This window comes from Podarcis muralis, chromosome W, assembly GCF_964188315.1.
Source record: "Podarcis muralis chromosome W, rPodMur119.hap1.1, whole genome shotgun sequence".
NCBI lineage: Eukaryota > Metazoa > Chordata > Lepidosauria > Squamata > Lacertidae > Podarcis > Podarcis muralis.
The window spans coordinates 7,503,537-7,518,221 of record NC_135674.1 but is presented as its reverse complement, the minus strand read 5'-3'; the positions used below and the strand labels follow the sequence as shown (position 1 = coordinate 7,518,221).

The window sequence follows — 14,685 nt, the reverse complement described above, 5'->3', positions numbered from 1 at the left end:
AAAAAAGAAGAAGAAAATTCCAAAGCCTGTATCAATAAATTACAGTTATCAGACTTTTGTTGATTTTTTTCCTACTCAGTACCACTACTGGGCAAAATGTATTCTTAAACTTCAGGTTAAAGATATTGATGCAAATTTCTCAGTGACTGCTGCTTATAAAACCTGCTCCCCAATTTATCTTGATTTGTCCACTGACTGCTTCAAGGGTTGTTCCAAATATATGGATAATGTGACTGTTCCCAAATATTGGCTCATCTTCTCTAGGTCCAAATTTAATTGCTTTAACTGCCTATTGGGGTTTTCTTACAATGAACAATTCTGCCCTCCGTGGGGATGGAGCGATAGAAATCCTAATAGGTATTATTTTTGTATTTTTTAAAGATATGAGCAAAGCAGATTTATTCCTGTCTGACTAAAATATCCAGGAAGGTCTTTTGAGTGTTATTTAGCTTGCTTATTGGCTAATATGAATAAAACAATAACAGAAACAGTTCATAGATATTCATTTCCCACAACAAAACCTTAATGAAAATATTCTGACAGTTAAGTGTTGTTTGGGCTGTTTTTCTTTTCCCTGTTTCATATACACGTATGAACCATATTAAATTTTATGCTAGAAGTTATATGGTTTTGGGGTTTCCTTTGTTTTTGAATGGGTATGTAACTGCATAGTAACATTGGATTGCCTAACAACTTATATGGTATTAATCTTCCTTTTTTCTTTTTTTTCAGATGAGGAACTGAGATAGAGAGGGTCATAGAATCATAGAATAGAATAGAATAGAATCATAGAGTTGGAATAGACCACAAGGGCCATCGAGTCCAACCCCCTGCCAAGCAGGAAACACCATCAGAGCACTCCTGACATATGGTTGTCAAGCCTCTGCTTAAAGACCTCCAAAGAAGGAGACTCCACCACACTCCTTGGCAGCAAATTCCACTGTCGAACAGCTCTTACTGTCAGGAAGTTCTTCCTAATGTTTAGGTGGAATCTTCTTTCTTGTAGTTTGGATCCATTGCTCCGTGTCCGCTTCTCTGGAGCAGCAGAAAACAACCTTTCTCCCTCCTCTATATGACATCCTTTCATATATTTGAACATGGCTATCATATCACCCCTTAACCTCCTCTTCTCCAGGCTAAACATGCCCAGCTCCCTTAGCCGTTCCTCATAAGGCATCGTTTCCAGGCCTTTGACCATTTTGGTTGCCCTCCTCTGGACACATTCCAGTTTGTCAGTGTCCTTCTTGAACTGTGGTGCCCAGAACTGGACACAGTACTCCAGGTGAGGTCTGACCAGAGCAGAATACAGTGGCACTATTACTTCCCTTGATCTAGATGCTATACTCCTATTGATGCAGCCCAGAATTGCATTGGCTTTTTTAGCTGCCACGTCACACTGTTGGCTCATGTCAAGTTTGTGGTCAACCAAGACTCCTAGATCCTTTTCACATGTACTGCTCTCAAGCCAGGTGTCACCCATCTTGTATTTGTGCCTCTCTTTTTTTGCCCAAGTGCAATACTTTACATTTCTCCCTGTTAAAGTTCATCTTGTTTGTTTTGGCCCAGTTCTCTAATCTGTCAAGGTCGTTTTGAAGTGTGATCCTGTCCTCTGGGGTGTTAGCCACCCCTCCCAGTTTGGTGTCATCTGCAAATTTGATCAGGATGCCCTTGAGTCCATCATCCAAGTCGTTGATAAAGATGTTGAATAAGACCGGGCCCAAGACAGAACCCTGTGGCACCCCACTAGTCACTCTTCTCCCTGATGAAGAGGAACCATTGGTGAGCACCCTTTGGGTTCAGTCAGTCAGCCAGTTACAAATCCACTGAGCAGTACCATAGTCAAGACCGCATTTTACCAGCTTCTTTACAAGAATATCATGGGGCACCTTGTCGAATGCCTTGCTGAAATCAAGGCTGCTGCCGCTCTGCCGTGAGTTTGTGGGGAGGGCTCTTCCCCCTGCAAGCCCATTCTCCACCTTGGGCCCGGGGGGCGGGGCCCACACTCACCACCGCCACAACTTTAAGGACACTGGTGCTGCTGCAGCAAATTTTTTTAAATGTTTTTATATATTTTAAAGTGTTTTAAAGGTGTTTTTACTTTTTATTTTGTTGTACCACCATAAACGGTGGCTTTATCCATGTATTTTTATTTTGTTTTGTTTTATTTTGGGTTGGGGTGGGCTGGTTGTTGAGTGGGGTGGGGATTGGTTTTGTTTTGGTGTAATTGTTTTTTGTTTGTTTGCTTTTATATTTTGTAAATGGAGGCGAATATGAGGCTTAGGATTCCTACTGTGGAGGGGCGAGGGAGGTATGGCGGTGGGGGCAGATGTCATAGGCGAAGGGGATCGAGATACGGATATGCTCGTACCCCTTCCAATCTGTGCCCCATCCCGAGAGACGAGGGTAGGGTGAGCAAGGATTACTCACCTCCGTTACTGGTGTTGTGCAATGCCAGGTCTATAGGCAACAAAACCGCCACCCTGCGAGATTTCTTCATCTCGCAGGGGGTCGACCTGGCTTGTGTGACGGAGACCTGGGTGCGCAAAGGGGATACTGTTACCTTACGAGAGATGGCGCCCCCGGGTTTCTCCGTCCTCCACTAGTCGCGGACTGTGGGCCGGGGGGGAGGGGTGGCATTATTAATCCGGGAAGATTGTTCTTTCAGGGCTCTACCATCGCCATCGATCCCCGGCATTGAATGTGTTGGCCTAGTGTGGGGCTCCGAGGTGAGCTTGGCTGTCTGGCTGGTGTACCGGCCACCTAGCGCACCAGCAGCCACCCTGTCAGGCCTGCTGGAGGCGGTGGCCGGCTGGGCCTTGGAGTTCCCTAACCTACTGGTATTGGGGGACTTCAACATCCATGCTGATGCCACTCCCTCCTCACAGGCTCTGGACCTGGTGTCTTCCATGGCGACACTAGGGCTCTCCCAGTTTGTTTCGGGCCCCACACATCAAGCAGGCCACACGCTGGATTTGATCTTTGGCGTCGGTATAGATGTGATCATGTTTCCTTCGATGAAGGTGCCATGGTCTGATCACTACGCTCTGAAAGCCAGGATTGACGTTCCACCCCCACCCTGCTTAGGTGGCGAGCCGATTTGGGCTCGCCCGCAGAGGCTGATGGACCCTGATAGATTCCGTCAAGCCTTGCGGGACCTTTCTCCCCCTGGCGACTCATTGACTGAGCTTGTTGAGGGCTGGAATGCCCAGCTCCTGGCAGCCATCAATGAGATCGCACCTAAGCGCCCTCTGCGACCCCGCAGAAACCGGGCTCCCTGGTTTACCGAGGAGCTCTGGAAAATGAAGCGGGACCTCAGACGGCTAGAGCGAGTATGGCGGGGTGCCCGTGACGGAGCTTCAAGAACATCTTATAGGGTTTTTATGAAAACTTACGAGATGGCAGTGAAGGCCGCTAAGAAGTCTTACTTCTCGGCCTCCATTGCATCCGCCAGCTCTCGCCCGGCGCAATTATTTAGTATAATTCGGTCTTTAACGTCCCTCGGACAGCCAAATTTAAATAACAATTTGACACACAGCTGTGAGGCATTTGCGAGCTTTTTTGCGGAGAAGGTCCTGTTGCTCCGCCATGACCTCCCCGCCAATTTGGATACAATAAAGGAACTGGAGGCCCCTCGACTGTCCTCGGGTCCAGTATTGGACCACTTTGACCGGATATCCCCAGCCGATGTGGACAGACTCCTCCAAGCTGGAAAGCCCACCACTTGTCCTCTCGACCCGTGCCCGTCCTGGCTGATTAGAGCGTGTCCAGACGAGGTGCGGGCCCCCCTGGGGGATATCATCAATTTGTCCCTTGGCACCGGGACATTCCCAGGGGAACTGAAGGAGGCAGTGGTGCGCCCGCTTTTAAAGAAAACATCATTAGATCCCTTAGATCTATCCAATTACCGCCCGGTTTCGAATCTTCCATTCCTGGGTAAGGTGATTGAGAGAGCGGTTGCGGAACAGATTGGTAGGTTTCTGGATGAAACATCGGCTCTGGATCCTTTCCAGTCCGGCTTCCGCGCTGGTCATGGGACTGAGACGGCTCTGGTCGCCTTAACAGATGATCTCCACAGGCAGCTGGATTGAGGCGGGTCGGGGCTGCTGATTCTTCTAGACCTGTCAGCAGCCTTCGACATGGTCGATCACAAACTCCTGCACCACCGCCTTGCCGATGTGGGGATCCAGGTGTGCTGGTCCCGGGGGTAAGGTACTGTGGGTGTAGCAGAGTCCACACAAAGAGGGGCGAGATCCGATGCTCAGAGCCGGGCGGGGAACAGGAACGCTGGAACAGAAGGCTGAGCAGGTAACAGGAACACCGGATGGTCGGGAACAGGAGGCCGAGCAGGGAACAGGAGTACCGGATAGTCAGGAACAGGAAGCCGAGCAGGGAACAGGAGTACCGGATAGTCAGGAACAGGAGGCCGAGCAGGGATCAGGAACACAGGAAGGTCCGAAGCCAACAACGACGTTGCTCCCGCAACCTGGGGCCAGGCTGACTGGGCTTTTATCCTCTTCTAAGGCCAGGGGCGGTCCCGGCCCCCAGGAGCCCCGCCTCCTCTGGCCTTAAGGCGAGCACTCCTCCTGGGGGCAACCAGTTCCCTTCGCCTCTCTGCCCTAAGCCTCTGCAGATCAGGAGAGGCCGAAGGGTTACTGGGCCCTGGAGGAGGCTCACCTGTGGCCACTGAGTCATCAAGCCCCTCTGGGGCCAGAAGGGCTTCACCTGGGGCCAGCTCCTGATGCACTGCCACAGGTGCAGGCTCTTCAGCATCTAGGCCTTGCCCCAGTTCAGCCGGCCCTGGAGGCGGGGACTCCTGTGCAGGCTGGGATTCCTCTGTTTCATCCTCCGAATCGGAATCCCAGGCCATCACACCATCCCCCCTCCCAGGCCCCCCCCTCAACCGAGGGTCCGGACCCGGCTTGCCGGGGTACGTCGCATGGAACTCTTGGAGGCAGGCAGGTGCGTGGACGTTGGCCGCTGGTTCCCAGGAACGGTCCTCCGGTCCGTACCCCTTCCAGTCAATGAGATACTGCAGCTTTCCCCTGCGGTATCGGGAGTCCAGGATGCGTTCCACCTCGTACTCAGGCTCTCCCCGAACCAACACTGGCTGCGGTCGGGGACGGTTCGGGTGGAACTCGTCGGGTGGGGCCACCGGACTCAAAAGGGACCTGTGGAAGACCGGGTGAACCTTCAGGGTTGCGGGTAACCGGAGACGGAATGCCACAGGAGAGACTTGGTCTACGATAGGGAACGGGCCGGTGAAGCGGGCGTCCAACTTCCGCGAAGGTCGAGAGGGGTGGAGGTGGCGAGTGGAGAGCCAAACCAGGTCACCGACGCGAAGTTCCGGCCCCACCTGGCGGTGGCGGTCGGCCTGGGCTTTGTACGCTTCCTTGGCCTGGTGCAGTTGCTCCACCAAAAGCTGTTGCTGGGACTGGAGCTCTTGAAGCCACTCCGTCACCGCCGGGACCGCGGATGCCGGCAGCACCTCAGGAAACAGCCGTGGATGATAACCATAACTGGCCTGGAACGGGGTCTGCTGGGTGGACGCATTCACCGCGTTGTTATAGGCGAACTCCGCCAATGCCAGGTGGTCGACCCAGTCATCCTGCTGGTAGCTGCAGTAACACCGGAGGTACTGCTCCAGCACCGCGTTCGCCCGTTCCGTCTGGCCATCGGTCTGTGGGTGGTAGGCTGACGAGAGGCAGACCTCTGTCCCGAGGGTCTGGTGTAATGCTCGCCAGAACCGGGATGTGAACTGAACGCCCCGGTCGGACACCACGCGCTCAGGTAGTCCATGCAGGCGGAAGACGTGCTGAAGGTACAGCTGAGCAGTTTCCTTGGCTGTGGGTACAGATGGACAGGGAGCGCAGTGCACCATCTTGGTGAAATGGTCGGAGAAAACCAGAAGGCAGGTACAACCACGAGACGAGGGTAAGTCCACTACAAAGTCCAACGAAACCGTGTGCCAAGGGCGCGGTGGAACTGGCAATGGCTGAAGTAGGCCGGGGGGTCGCCCGGTAGGTCCCTTGGCGCGCCGGCAGACATCACAACCAGCAACGTAGCGAGCCACGTCAGCCTTCAGGCGGGGCCACCAAAACTCACGACTGACCAGATGGGTGGTCCGATACCGTCCAAAGTGCCCCGCTGCTGGGGCATCATGGGCCATCCGGAGAACCTCCAGCCGTAGTGGCCCTGGCGGGATGTACAGATGACCGTGGTGCAGCAGAAGGCCCTGATGCAGGACCAGCCCCGGATACTGTGGGCTGGACCCTTCAGCCAGCTCCCGGAGTCGTTCCTGGGCCCAAGCGTCGACCCGCTGCTGTTCCCGCACCCGAACCTGCAGTGGCTGCGCCTCCTGGGTGGCCAGGAATGCAGCCGGAGGTAGGATCGTGGTGGGTTCTGCTTGCTGTACCGTGTCTGCGTTGTCTTCAGGTTTCCGGGACAGGGCATCCGCCTTCTGATTCTGAGAGCTAGGGATGTAGCGGATCCGAAACTGGAACCGGGAAAAGAACAACGCCCACCGGATCTGTCTTTGGTTCAGCTTGCGGGTGGTCTGGAGGTACTCCAGGTTCCGGTGGTCGGTTCTCACCTCCACCGGATGTCGTGCCCCCTCAAGATGGTGGCGCCAGACCTCAAAGGCTACCTTGATGGCCAGTAGTTCCCGCTCCCACACAGTATAGTTACGCTCCGCTGGTAGGAGCTGGCGGGAATAGAAGGCACAGGGTAAGAGTGGCGCTTCAGGACCAATCTGTTGAGACAAGACGGCACCGAGAGCCGTACTGGAGGCGTCGGTCTCCACCACAAAGGGTCGAGAGGGGTCAGGATGTTGTAAGATTGGTGCCCTCTGGAAACAGGCCTTCAACCCCTGAAACGCCTCCTCTGCCTCCTTGTCCCAGGAAAACGGCGTCTTTGGGCGCAGTAGCCGGGTCAACGGGGTGGTGCGATGAGCATAATCAGCGATGAAGGTCCGGTAGTAATTGGCGAACCCCAGGAAACGTTGTAGGTCCTTGCGGTTCCGGGGTGCCGCCCATTCTTGAACCGCTGTCACCTTCCCCGGGTCCATTTGCACCCCATCCGGAGAGAGCCGGTGACCAAGGAAGTCCACAGTCCGCTGATGGAACTCGCACTTGCTGAGCTTTGCGTATAAACGGTGCTCACGCAAGCGCTGCAGCACGGTCCGGACATGTCCCTCATGGCGAGCCGGGTCACGGGAGTAAATCAGTATGTCATCCAAATACACCACCACGTACTTGTCTAACAAGTCCTGAAACACGTGGTTGATGTAGCGTTGGAACACAGCAGGCGCGTTGCACAAACCGAAAGGCATAACCAAATATTCGAACTGCCCGTACCGGGTCCCAAACGCTGTCTTCCACTCATCCCCGGCTCGGATCCGAATCAAGTTGTAGGCCCCCCGGAGGTCCAGCTTGGTGAACACCTGTGCCCCTTGCACCCGCTCCAGCAGCTCCGAGATAAGGGGCAAGGGGTACCGGTCTGGGACGGTAATTTTGTTCAGGGCTCGGTAATCATGGCAAGGGCGGAGTTCCCCACATTTCTTCTTAACGAAAAGCACTGGTGCCGCGGTAGGCGAGGTGGAAGGCCTAATGAACCCACGCTCCAGGTTCTTGCGCAAGAAGTCCTGCAAAGCCTCGCGCTCTGGCTCTGTTAGAGAATATAAGCGACTCACTGGTAAAGGCGCTCCGGGTTGGAGGTCTATGCCGCAGTCAAAAGGCCGATGCGGCGGCAGCTGGTCTGCCCCCCGTTCCTCGAACACGTCCTGGTAGTCCTGATACACGGCTGGGAGCGTGGGTGCTGCCTCCTCTGAGGGCGCGGCCGCCAGCGTCCCGGATTGAGCATGGGAACATGGGTCTGGGAAGTGCACGGTCCGTTTGACCCAGTCAATCTGAACGTTGTGGGCTTCCAGCCAGTCCATCCCGAGCACCAGGGGGAAGCGGGGCATAGAGGCAATGTCCAAAGTTCGCAACTCCCGGTGCTGCTGGAAACACAGGACCAGGGGCTGGGTCTCCTGAGTAACGGCACCTGAACGCAGAAGTCGTCCGTCAATCGCTTCCACCTGGACCGGTACTGGCTTGTTCCGAAGTGGCACCTGATGATGGGCGGCAAAAGCAGCGTCCATATAGGAGCGGGTTGCCCCTGAATCTACCAAAGCATGGGTGAGGATCCAGGGCCCACCTGGAGGGTATAAAAGTACTGAAACCATAAGATGTTGCAAGTCCATTGGTGCAGGCCCATTCTGCGCGGTTTGGGACCCCCGGTAGCTAGGGCCATCAGCTACTGGGGTTGGCGGTTTCCCTGCGGCTGGCGTTTCTCAGGGCAGGACCGAGCGAAGTGTCCACTTCCTCCACAGTAAAGACAGAGATTTCCCTCCCGACGCCGCGCCTTCTCTGCGGGGGAAAGGCGTGGCCGCACTGCCCCGAGCTGCATAGGCTCCTCCGTTAAATCAGTTGTGACCGTGGGGCTGCCGGAAAAAGCTGATGCCGTGAACTGGAAGTGTCGGCGACCCCGGGCCTGACGACGATCCTCCAACCGGTCGTCTATTTGTAGACTCCGTTGAATGAGAGTGTCTAGCGTGGTGGGGCGTTCCATTGTGGCCAACTGGTCCAGTACCTCGTCCGAAAGCCCTTCGAGATACTGGTCCCGCAGTGCTGAATCATTCCAGGTCAAGTCCTGTGCCAACAGCCGAAACTCCGTGGTATATGCGGCCACCGTGGACTTGCCCTGTTTCAAACGCCGAATCGCCCGGTTGGCTTGACTCCCTTTCTGGGGGTTGCCGAACGCGGCCTCCAAACGATTGCAAAACCCCGTATAGTCTGCCAGCAAGGGGGAGTCTTGCCTGAGTAGCGGCAACGCCCACTTGGCCGCCTGGTCCTTTAACAAACTAATCAAAAAGTGCACCTTGGTGCGGTCGTCAGGAAAGTTCCGGGCTCGCCCCTGAATATACAGCCTGGCCTGGGCCAGGAACATGGGAAAGCTGGCCGGGGCTCCATCAAATTTCTCAGGCAAAGCCACTGGGTACTTGCCAGGAGCCGGGGCGTCGGCCCCAGGAGCCGGTAGGGCTTCCAAGCGTTGCTGAAGTGCCACAACCGCGTCACTGAGCTGCTGCACGGTGTGAGTCAAGGCCTGGTTCTCCTGGGCCAAAGCCACCAGTGCAGCCGCCTGGTCAGCCATGGCCTCTGGCTCTTCCCGAACGCACCCCTACGAAGGGGGAGTGCGGGTGTGGCGGGAGCAAACTGTGCTGGTCCCGGGGGTAAGGTACCGTGGGTGTAGCAGAGTCCACACAAAGAGGGGCGAGATCCGATGCTCAGAGCCGGGCGGGGAACAGGAACGCTGGAACAGAAGGCTGAGCAGGTAACAGGAACACCGGATGGTCGGGAACAGGAGGCCGAGCAGGGAACAGGAGTACCGGATAGTCAGGAACAGGAAGCCGAGCAGGGAACAGGAGTACCGGATAGTCAGGAACAGGAGGCCGAGCAGGGATCAGGAACACAGGAAGGTCCGAAGCCAACAACGACGTTGCTCCCGCAACCTGGGGCCAGGCTGACTGGGCTTTTATCCTCTTCTAAGGCCAGGGGCGGTCCCGGCCCCCAGGAGCCCCGCCTCCTCTGGCCTTAAGGCGAGCACTCCTCCTGGGGGCAACCAGTTCCCTTCGCCTCTCTGCCCTAAGCCTCTGCAGATCAGGAGAGGCCGAAGGGTTACTGGGCCCTGGAGGAGGCTCACCTGTGGCCACTGAGTCATCAAGCCCCTCTGGGGCCAGAAGGGCTTCACCTGGGGCCAGCTCCTGATGCACTGCCACAGGTGCAGGCTCTTCAGCATCTAGGCCTTGCCCCAGTTCAGCCGGCCCTGGAGGCGGGGACTCCTGTGCAGGCTGGGATTCCTCTGTTTCATCCTCCGAATCGGAATCCCAGGCCATCACACCAGGGCACAGTCCTTCAATGGCTGTGCTCGTTTCTCTCTGGTCGGGGACAGAGGGTGGCGCTTGGGGGGGAATTGTCATCCCGCCACTCCTTGGTGTGTGGAGTGCCCCAGGGTGCGATACTCTCCCCAATGCTTTTTAACATCTTTATGCGCCCCCTTGCCCAGCTTGTCCGGAGTTTTGGGCTGGGCTGCCATCAGTATGCTGATGACACCCAACTCTATCTGTTGATGGATGGCCATCCTGACTCGGCCTCAGACACACTGATTGATCAGATGCTTGGAAGCTGTGGCTGGATGGTTACGTGGGAGCCGGTTGAAGTTAAATCCTTCGAAGACAGAGGTCCTCTGGCTGGGACGGGACGATATGAGATTGAGGGGGCAACTCCCATCTCTTGCGGGGGTGCAATTAGTGCCAGCACCGTCCGTTAAGAGTTTGGGTGTAATCTTTGATACCTCCCTCTCCATGGAGGCGCAGATTGCAGCTATAACAAAGGCGGCATTTTTTCATCTCCGCCAAGCTAAGCAGTTGGCTCCTTACCTCTCTCGCCCTGACCTAGCCACTGTGATCCACGCGACGGTCACCTCCAGACTGGATTATTGTAACTCGCTCTACGTGGGGCTGCCCTTGAGACTGACCCAGAAACTCCAGCGGGTGCAGAATGCCGCAGCGAGACTCCTTACGGGGTCTTCGCTGCAAGATCACATTCATCCGGTGCTATACCAGCTGCACTGGCTCCCAGTGGAGTACAGGATCAGGTTTAAGGTGCTGGTTTTAACCTTCAAAGCCCTATACGGCTTAGGACCCTCGTACCTACGGGACCGCCTCTCCTGGTATGCCCCACAGAGGAACTTACGGTCTTCAAATAAAAACATCTTGAAGGTCCCAGGCCACAGAGAGGTTAGGCTGGCCTCAACTAGAGCCAGAGCTTTTTCGGCTGCGGCTCCAACCTGGTAGAACGCTCTGTCGCAAGAGACAAGGGCCCTGCAGGACTTGACATCTTTTCGCAGGGCCTGTAAGACAGAGCTGTTCCACCAGGCCTTTGGTCAGGGCGCAGCCTGACTCCCTCCTTTGGCAATCTTTACAAAACTTTAGTTTATGGTTGCCATCAATTTGTATTTTAATTAATTTTTATAATGTTTTTATAATGTTGCACTGTTTTAGTGTTGTTAGCTGCCCTGAGCCCGGCTTCGGCTGGGGAGGGCAGGATATAAATAAAATTTATTATTATTATTATTATTATTATTAAGGTAGGCTACATCCACTGTGTTCCCTTCATCTACCAGGCTTGTAATTCTGTCACTTATATGCAGCCACTTGGTAAGTTCTGCTCAAATAGGAGATCAGAGCTAAGAGGTTGAATAGCTAAGTCAGAATTCCGTCTACCAGACCACAAGCTACAAAAGCCACAGTAGATGATTGGCACACCCACACACCTCCAGGTAGGGCTGGGAGAGAACTGTGCCTGAAACCCTGGAGAGCTGCTGGCAGTCAATGCAGAAAATATTAAGTTAGATGGGACACAGTAGAAGAGCAGCTTCCTACACTCCTAGGGGCATAGCTTGGCTTGAACATGAGGCAAGAGCACTGTGCAACAGCTGGGTCCAGCTCAAGCCTAATTCTCACTTCTTGCTGAGGTCAACCAACACCCACCTGCCATCCATTTATCACTTCTTCAATGGCCGTGACATTCACACTCTCTTGTTGCAATGGGAAGACTAGCTGCTCAGCATGTCTGTTTTGCTGCACCACTGGATGCCACTTAGCCGGGGCTTGAGATGTCTGAGTGTAGGCAGCTTCCCTCACCACCTGCAGGAAGACAGATAAGACAAGCACAACCTTCAGCAGGAAGATCCCAGTGACACAAAGGTATTTCTTTAAGGAGACGTGGGAGTTGTCAAGCCAGAACCCACTTCTGGCAGAACATACTATAAAAGTGTGACCCTCTGTTGGCTCTGACTAGTCTGAAACATACACACACACACACACACACAGAGAGAGAGAGAGAGAGAGAGAGAGAGAGAAATACATATATATGCCTTGCTGTCATTCTGCTCCGTGGAGCCAGCCGTGCACGGCAGGAGCGCGGCTTTTCTCTCCCCCCCCCCCCCATTGCTGTCGCTTAACGTGGTGTGTGTGTGTTTTTGCGGGGTCTGGGTAAAAGGCGGATCCTCATGGATCCTCCACTTTTTAAAAAATAACTCCAACAAATGCAGTGTCAAATCACACCTAGAAGGCACGCCTACAAACTGGACTATAAAAAACGTGGATCCAACACTTTGCCGCGCTGCAGCACCACAAAAACATGGATCCGAGGCACGGATCCTCATGAATTCATATGATTTTTATATTGAAACAAAATAAAAACACCATGATACTGTAGACGACATCTTAGTCTGTAGGCAGAACCAAAAAAATCACACACCCACTGTTTCGTGGTGCCACAATGGCGCAAAAACATGGTTAAAAAACACGGATCCTCGTGGATCCTCATGATTTCTGCACTAGATCAGCCCAAACTCACCGTCAAATTACACATCATGTCCAGGGGCACAGCATGCAACACAAAAATCACGGATCCACGGCTTCCTGGCCATACCGTGGCCCAAAAACGTGGTTTTGAAGCACGGATCCTCATGGACCCTCACGCTTTTTGAACTAGATCAGCCCAAAGTCACCATCAGATCAAATATCATGGCCAGGAGCACAGCATGCAACATAAAAATCATGGATCCACGGTTTCCTGGCTATACCGTGGCCCAAAAACGTGGTTCTGAAGCATAGATCCTCATGATTTTTGATCAGCCCAAAGTCACCGTCAAGTCACACATCATAGCCAGGGGCACAGCCTGCACCACAGAAAACTCAGATCCACGGTTATCTGGCAACGGCATGGCCCAAATACGTGGTTTTGAAGCATGGATCCTCATGGATCCTAACGCTTTTTGCATTGGGCCACCCCAAACTCACCATCAAATCACACATCATGTCCAGGGGCACAGCCTGCACCACAAAAAACTCAGATCCACGGCTTCCTGGTCATACCGTGGCCCAAAAACGTGGTTTTGAAGCACAAATCCTCATGGATCCTCATGCTTTTTGCATTGGGCCACCCCAAATTCACCGCCAAATCACACATCATGCCCAGGGGCACTGCCTACCCCACAAAAATCACGGATCCACGGCTTCCTGGTCATACTGTGGCCCAAAAACGTGGTTTTGAAGCACGGATCCTCATGGATCCTCACGCTTTTTGCATTGGGCCAACCCAAACTCACCGTCAAATCACACATCATGGCCAGGGGCACAACCTGCACCACAGAAAACTCGGATCCACGGTTATCTGGCAACGCCATGGCCCAAAACCGTCGTTTCGAAGCACGGATCCGCATGGATCCTAACGGTTGTTTTTTTTTTTTAAATGATATTTATTACTTTTCAAACAACTTCAACACAACACTACAAGAAAAAAGAAAAAAGAAAAAAGAACAATATGAATACAATACAAAAACACTACATACAAAACAAAACAAAAACAATTTAAAAACACCTCAAACATTTTCAATATCCTATCTTTCATTCGCTTATTTCCAACGACCTCCTCACACCTCCCTTTTTGTGTTCCACTTCTATTTATTGTTTCAGCAATTCCTTTCCATCTTCCTCTGTTTTCTATCCTATAATTATCTTAACACATTCTTGCCTTATTTTTTTCTTTAATTTTCTATTAATCTATTTATACTTAATTCCTTATAACATTTCTACTAAAGCCATATAACTTCATTCCAACATTCTTCTAACATTCATTAATTTTACCATATTTCTATAAATAGTCTTTAAACTTTTTCCAGTCTTCTTCCCCCGACTCTTCTCCCTGGTCTCGGATCTTGCCAGTCATTTCCGCCAATTCCATATAGTCCATCAACTTCATCTGCCATTATCCAACCCTTCAGTGCTTTCAAGCAGCAACCATTCTCTCAGCCAGCAAAAAGCAGATGGTTCACAACGAAGTTTAGGGGTCTGGCAGGGCAGGTCCACCTCCTTCTTTGGCATCCGTCAATATCTTAAATTTTACTCGTGGCTTCCTGCCCTGCCAAACAAATCTAGAGACGTCCCTCTGCCACCTCCTGGAACAATCCATCCCATCCAAAGCTTGCAATGTTTGAAACAAAAGCAACATCCCTGAGAACACAGCAACCCTCATTCCCACCACAGCAGCTCGGCCCAACAATAACAGCTTCAGATTTGGCCATATTTCCAAATCCCCCTTCTCTTCAATCCAACGTCCTTCACAGTTGTCCTTAAATAAACTCACATTTCTGGCGGTCATACTAACCCCACAAAACCTCTCTTTCTCCACCGATGTTAGTCCTATGTCCTCCTGGAACTCAGTCAAACTTTCCTTTTCCTCAAGTAGGGCTCTGATCCTCAAATTCATCTGTTTCTCTTTAAGTTCAATCATAGCAAATGTCAGCTTATGTTCATCAATTTGTCCTTGTATGGATGGAACTCTCTCTCTCTCCAGTTGAATTGCTTTAAATTCAGCAGCAAGGGTTTTCTCCTTAACTTCATCCGCAGTTTGCCGTATCAGAGTAGATTCCTGTATCAATTTCTGGATGGTTTCTGTATTGGTATTCACCTTTTGTCCCAGATTATTTAAACTTTCTACCATTAAGTCTATTTTAATATTTGCAGCATTTACTTTCACATTCATCAAATCTGTTTTCTTGTGAAGCTGTTCCAGCGAATCG

General features: G+C 52.7%; 1 protein-coding gene across 1 annotated transcript in view; it reads right to left on the bottom strand.

Annotated features, from left to right (window-relative positions):
- Nucleotides 1–14,264, bottom strand: part of LOC144326454 (U3 small nucleolar RNA-associated protein 14 homolog A-like) — a 56,106-nt gene extending 41,842 nt beyond the window's left edge. Inside the window, exons 1-2 of the mRNA XM_077922998.1 lie at nt 14,250–14,264; nt 11,588–11,743 (exon numbers count right to left, since the gene is read on the bottom strand). Coding sequence (XP_077779124.1) covers nt 11,588–11,743; nt 14,250–14,264 — 171 coding nt within the window. The remainder of the gene's footprint in view (nt 1–11,587; nt 11,744–14,249) is intronic.
- Between the last annotated feature and the right edge of the window lie 421 nt (nt 14,265–14,685).